The sequence below is a fragment of the Gossypium arboreum genome, chromosome 1 (assembly GCF_025698485.1).
Source record: "Gossypium arboreum isolate Shixiya-1 chromosome 1, ASM2569848v2, whole genome shotgun sequence".
Taxonomy (NCBI): Eukaryota; Viridiplantae; Streptophyta; class Magnoliopsida; order Malvales; family Malvaceae; genus Gossypium; species Gossypium arboreum.
The window spans coordinates 23,644,003-23,651,136 of record NC_069070.1 but is presented as its reverse complement, the minus strand read 5'-3'; the positions used below and the strand labels follow the sequence as shown (position 1 = coordinate 23,651,136).

Sequence of the window (7,134 nt, the reverse complement as noted above, 5' to 3'; positions counted from 1 at the left end):
ATCATACCATATTACACGCCGATGCCTCCAGCAACACCGACGCATCTGGTATCGTCGACAGTTCCCACCTTTTATTTAGAAGTGGCCCATGCAACACCATATAAACATTCATAGGTAGTGTCGTAAACACCCCTAGCGTCGTTGTTCTACTGAGGTGGGTTTTCCTTATAACCGCCGACTTCAACATAGGGGATGCACGATGGGCAACTAGGAAACGGTCGTAGCCAGCCACGAAGAAATGAGATGATCGTGGCAATCAACCCTAATGTGCACGTGAAGATAAAGACGAAGTCGATGAGGAGTCGCCAACCCAAATAGTACGACGGAACCCTACGCGTTCTCGACACCCACCCAATTGTGGCACACATTTGGGCACCGATGATTATGTTATTTGTAATTTTTTGAAATTGTATACTTTGTTTTACATCCCAAATTATACACTTATTTACAATATATGAAACAAATTTATTAAATTGGTTTGCTTTGTACCATATCATATTGTGAGTTTAAAATTTACAATTATTTTTGTTACTTTTTCATTTAAGTTTTTCTCCGTCCATTTATTAAGTACAATACTTTGAGAAAGCAAAGAATTTCTCAGATTTTCAAACATTATACATGCTCTCAAGTTTGTAAACTTCATCAACGCAGGTCATGCAATCTACACCCAAGCCAACTTGATTGCTTCTAAGCCCTTGCAACCCGGGATTTCTGAGATAAAAAAATTCCCTTTTTACCCCACCCCATTCCCTATATAAATGCACGCTATCATCCCTATTCACCTATATATCAGTCTTCTTTAATTTCTTTTTCTTTTTCTTGTGTGTTAAAATTTTTGGGTTTAAAGATTTTATTTCTCTCTCGCTTTGAGGGAGACATAGTCATAGGTAAGCTGTGTTTGGATTCAAGGTGATTTCATGGAGCTCGGTAACATATAAAGTTCACCTACTGTGTGAGTATGGAGCCATCACCTAAGAAATCGAGATCACTTTGTGACTCAGGGTCTAAGTTGATGGTGATTATATCGTCTTGGGTTGAAGTGTAAATAAGGCTTCAAGTTTACAAAGGTTATGTTGTCAAAGGATGGAGTATAATTGGGGCCCTAGTTGATGGTGGTTATGCAGGCACAACATGCAGTTTTACCTTGTCAGAGGAGCATGCTTTATAAACCTCATAAGGAAGTGCAAAGAAGATAAACGCAGGGGCCTTCCAGTATAATCAAGTAATTCATGTTGTTCATCTCCACCAAAGGTAGTGATCCTGCTAGTAAAACCTGTTACACCCCAATTATGTCACAGGTTATAATAACGGGGTCATTGCCTTTGGTAGACATGTATAAAACAAAATATTTGATTATACTAAAACATCACTGTGTTTTTCTTCCTCATACTTCTGTTTGGGTTTTATAAAACATCCTCCCTTGACGAGGAAAATTTGGTTGTCGTGCTCGCATAACCACTGCCAACTAGGGGCCGATTTATGCTTCATCCTTTGACAGCATAACTTTTGTAAACTTGAAGCCCTAGTTACACTTCAACCCTAAATCGTATAATTACCGTCAACTGGAATCTTTAGTTGCAACGCGATCTGACTTCCCTGGAGATGGCTCCATACTCACATGGCAGATGAAATTTGTAAGTCACCCAGCTCCACGACATCACCGTAAATTCAAACATCCCTTAAAACTATAATCATGTCTATCTCAAACATAAACAAAAATAAATCTACAAACTTTTAATTTTCAACCAATAAATCTACAAACTTTTAATTTTCAACCGTAAGAAGAAAAAAGAAAAAACAAATTTTAACAAAGTGAAAAAGCATGGCAGTGAAAATATGTTCTATAGGATGCGTTTTTCTTTCTCTCTCCAAAGCATAAATCGATAAATTTAAAAAAAAACATTTTAATTTCTAAAAAAAAAGGTTTTCAACATATTTAACTAATTCTGCCTACAAATTTCTATGGTTATTATCCTAAAATAGATTTCCAAGTTATTGATCTAACTGTGTAAATTCCAAGGTTTTCATTACCATTATCTTAGTTAATACTTTTCTTTGTTTGTTTGGTTTAGTTTTAATTATAGTTAGAATTTATCTTATTAATCTAAGATTAGATAAAAGTGAATTGTTGATAGAAATTAGTTCTCATGAGAATAATATCATATTACTTGAGAGTCGTGTACATTTTGTTTACAAATACAATTATTGAGTATATTTAGGAGCTAATTTTAATATTGTAAAACTAAATCTCATCATTAAAAGGTACATTCGACACAAGGTGAAGACAGAACAAATTTTTAGGGCAAAATAAAATTTTAATTTTTATAGTTTATATTTTATTATTTTTAAAGGGTTAAATCAAATTTTTATAATTTTAGGAGGATAAAGTGCAATTTTATTTTTATTAATTTAAAATTTTAAAAAATTTAAAAGACTAAATAAAATTTTACATTTTAAGCTCCCATAAATCTGCCCTCGTTCGACATTTAATTTCTTTTATTAATTAATAATTAAAATTACAGAATAAATTTGAACTTTATTAATCATAGTAGATTAAACTTTTTTATAATATTTTAATTATGTTAATTTAAATTAATTGCATAAAAGTTCAAAAATTATATATCGCGAATGAAATAAATCACAATATCCTTATAAATATATAAAAATTAATACACATTAAGAGTGTATAGAATATGGATATATTGAATTAAGAATTGAACATATACAAATATATTCCTTTTGTACCTAAAATGAGATTATTGGATAAATTCGAAAGTGAATTTGAATTAAGAAGAACAAAAACAGAAACTTGAAAAGAATAAATTTGAATTGAGACAACCTAAATACAACTAACCCAAAATGTCCAAAAATTTACAAAGAAAAAAAGACTAGCTGCAAAATCTGCCTACAATATAATCCGAGAGAGATACTAAGAATGGAAAACCAAATATTTATTTATATAATATATATATATATATATAAAAACTATCTCATGTTACAACATTGAGGCCTTGTCTGCTTTTGCAACTTGTCCCACATGCACATCATTTGTCTGGGTGACTGGTAATGAGCTGTATAATAACCTTCTATGCATCCGAATTGGCAAAACTTCAAACTATGTATATAATCCACCGCCTTTGAGCTGTTGAATTTCTCCACCCACATCCCCATACTCACATCTTCCATCTTGAACAACTGCCCATTTTTCATTTTTTAATTTTTTATTATTATTTCAATATATATACACATATATCATTATAAACCTCCCAGCAGCACCGTGATCTTGTAAAACAAAAATGAGAGACGATACTGTTAACTTACACTTAAATTGTGTTTCTCAAATTCAGAGACGATGAAGTGTGCTATGTCAGATGACATTATATATCCTGGTCCATTTGCATATGGCGGATAAACTTCCTCTGCCCACTCCTGTATACATGAATAAAGGGTTTAGACTGTATTTCTCGAGTATGTGTCCTTCGAATATGTGTCGAATGTAGGTACTTAAAGAAAATGAATGCATACCTCATATGTTACTGCCCATTTACCAGCACGTAGGGGCCGGTGGTAGTAGTTGATGTTGCCAATATAGAAGCTTCGATCCGGATGTACTTTCTTTGCTTCGTTAATTACTGCATCTACTCTCACAAATGTGTCATCGTCACACTTCATTATATACTTGGCGGCTGCTACACGACCCTGTTTCAAACAAACTCTTTAAACAATCTTCAAGAAGATGTTCAAATATTGATTTCTTTGAACTTGGAAATGTTTTTACTCACCCCATATTCACAGATGGCAACAGTTTTTAACACGACAAGGTCGTAGTTGTCCATATATGGCACAATGACGACATCTCCGAAAAATTCTGCTTCCCTCTTCAGTTCTACATTCACTTCCTTTCTTGCATGCTGTACGAATATAAGGAGTTGCTGGTTAAAAACAGAACTTGAGGTGTGAAACTATTGAACTTGTAAGTGTAGAATAAGTCTCGACTTACCATTGCCACAAAGAAACGAGCAACTACATGTGAAGATTTAACAAGTTTATGCTGCATCCAAGACTTCCTTACAGCCATTCGCTCAGCAAAATGATTGCCTGCAGAAAGTACACCAATAAACAAATCCACAGGTTGCTCAGAAAGTGGTGGAGCCTTCCATCTATTGGACATCTCAAGATGCCTTTGAGGAGCAAAACTAGGATGTGACGTAGGCAAAGATGCCGCAAAAATAGAGTGGACATCAACATCTCCATTCAACATTAGTCCGGTGGCATCCTCAAGGGTATACCCCTGTCAACAAGATCAAATCATATCAAGAACGAATCAAGATGCAACATGATAATAATACTAAGTCAACGTCATACAACTTACAGTCCGATAAGGAAAAGAAGTAATATGCCTCCCATCAACACTAACATGGTATCCCTCCAAACCAGCACTAAGTGTCAGGACAAAAAGCTTCCCCTCAGTGAATGGGAAGGGCCAGTCAACAGTCACCTTTTTTGTTCGACCTATTAACCTTTTCAACCACCATGTTGCATTAGACTCCACAGAACGGTCATTATCATCTCGTATCCACTTCTCACACTTGACCTGACCATCAACTGCAGAGTAGACAATTTTGTGGGCATAAGAATCAGTGATGAAATTAATGAAGCCCATTGCAGACAATTCAAAACAGCAATATTGTAATTTTGCCGACGGTGAAGCAAGGACTGCAAGGAAAGAAGAAATAATTGGGAAACCTATGGGAGTTTACCAAAGGAGAGAACTTTCTTACTTATTTTATCTCTTTGTCTAGGCAAAAGAGAGCTCTAGAACAACATGATTAAACCGCAAAGCAAATCAGATAGGTTTTTTTAAAGTTTTTGGGGGCAACCTATCTCTCCTATTTGCTTCCAAGCTACATATATCAGTAGCCAATGTTTTGACGAAATACAAGAAAAATTGCAATCCATCATATTTAAAAAGGAGATTTTGTAGAAGCAAATGCCACAGAACTCAAAATGCTAACCATAAAATCACGAGTCACAAGAGACGGCAAATCTCAAATATCACCAGCAAGCACGCCATGGTTCATCTCTTAAACAAGGAAGAAAAGCAAAAGAACAAAAACAAAATGGCAGGAAATAGCCTTTGCAGATCCGCATAGCAACTTTATGTTACTCCAGTTCTTTATTTTCTTTGAAGTATCTATATCTAATACCTGTGTCTGACATGTATTCGGACATAGCTGGGGCTTACAGTCCTTCAAATATATGAAATAACTTAAAAGAAATCAAACATACCATACCATACACACACACACACATGCTAATGAATAAATTCACTAAGAAAAATAAAATTTGCATTCGGAAACACCCTAAATCTAGCGTCTAGAATTAACATACGAACATATTAGACAGGCCTTAATCCCAAACCAAAATATTTCACCGATCAAGAAGATGCTAAGAAGAAATCAATTACAAAACACAAATATTTCTTAATTTAGAGAAGGTAAAAGTCTAACTAAAAACTACCAACAGATTAAGATTTAAAGGTTCTAACGCAAATCCAACAAAACAACCTTTTGGTCACCAAATATAATTCACCTCTGATTAGCATGTGCATCAACATAGCCTTCAATAAAAAAAAAAAATAGAAAAGCCAAACTCACCAGTCTCATCGTCAGCCTTGGATTTCCACCCTTCACAACGCATGGCAGTTCCCCACTGCATCCTATAACAAGTGTTCTGCTCGATCACCGGCTTCCTACTCCAATCCCCTTTCAACCTGGGATTAAAATGAAGAATCCGCGGTGGGTCCTCCCCATCCACCGTCTTCAACCCCTGCAATTCCATCATAAACTGCGAAACCATAACAGAATCTTCCCCGGATTTTAGCAACGCAATCCTCGGATTTGTCTCCGCATGGGCTGCTCTCGGTTTCCCCACCACCGTTATGTGAGACCCCAAAGTAAGCCCGCAGGGAAGCACCATGACCTTGCCGTGGGCCAAAAACTCCGATTCCGATAAAGAAACCGAAGGCCTACATAGTTCGGATTCATTCTTGGGTTTTTTGGGTTTATTTATAGAGCCAATTTTGACTTCCCCTGATTCGAGTTCTTCCCACAGCTTTCTCCCAACTTCCCAAGCAACTTTTGCTGACTTATGGAGCTCCAACGACCCGTCTTTCGCAGTCGGGTCAAAGGATTCGGCATCAAAAGACAAACGAGAGAGGATCGTAGACTGGAGTTTTAGTTGCTTCTGATGGTGAAACTGAGTTGGGGTGGGCGCGTTCTTGGAAACCCAATTCAAGGGACGACTCGGTGCCTCTTTGTATTGAAATTCAACCTCGCTAGCGAGTCTAGGAACCCGAGTTAATGGTTCCTGAGACAAAGTATTTAACCTAGTCCGGAACACAAATGGGATCTCGACGGTAACCAAAACTAAGTACAGAAAACCAACGATGAACAGAATCTGAACCGATCGTTGCTTTGCTAAGGAAATGAACATATCGAATCTGTCTAATCTATCTAGCTTCGATAACTTCGATTTCTTCATTTCCTTATCCCCTCCCACAACCCAAAAAGGACAACCGATGAAATCAAGAGACAGAGACGGAAAATGGAAGAGAAAATTTATAGAAGTCTTCAAAGAGGGTGAAAGAGTTTGGGGTTATAAATGTGGGAAAGGAAACGCGTAAAAGGAGGTACTTAGAAGCTATGGTATAGATTCTATCACAACAAAAATATAAAAACAAAGTAAATTTGATAAACCGCTGTTAATTTATTTAATTTAAATTGATTTATGAAATGGGATTCTTCGTTGGAAAGGCCGCCATGTTTCAGCTTTTAATCTCCGGCACTCAATATTAGGTGTCCATCATCTGTTTAACTCTCCCGCCCACGTGTTCACTTTTCTTTTCATTTATACAAATATTAAGAGGCCGGAATCCGTCCCAGTATGGGTTCAGCCAAAGAAATTCCATTTTTGAATACTTTAAATTAATTCCTTTAGTATGTCAACAAATTAAGTAAAAGGTAAAATATATTGTATTTTTATTTTGGAATCAAATTTGATATATTATTAGTAGAGTTTTTTAACTTTATAAGTAATGTTAGAGATTGATAAATATCGTATAGTAAAATATTA

At 35.7% G+C, this 7,134-nt stretch overlaps 1 protein-coding gene across 1 annotated transcript; it reads right to left on the bottom strand.

Annotated features, from left to right (window-relative positions):
- Positions 1-2,809: 2,809 nt before the first annotated feature.
- LOC108483713 (hydroxyproline O-galactosyltransferase GALT6-like) lies at positions 2,810-6,906 on the bottom strand. The gene is made up of 7 exons (XM_017787269.2): positions 5,658-6,906; positions 4,373-4,605; positions 4,001-4,291; positions 3,783-3,911; positions 3,526-3,699; positions 3,322-3,429; positions 2,810-3,195 (listed from the first exon to the last, which is right to left on the bottom strand). The coding sequence occupies exons 1-7, from the start codon at positions 6,541-6,543 to the stop codon at positions 2,986-2,988; spliced, it is 2,031 nt and encodes a 676-aa protein (XP_017642758.1). The 5' UTR covers positions 6,544-6,906; the 3' UTR covers positions 2,810-2,985.
- Between the last annotated feature and the right edge of the window lie 228 nt (positions 6,907-7,134).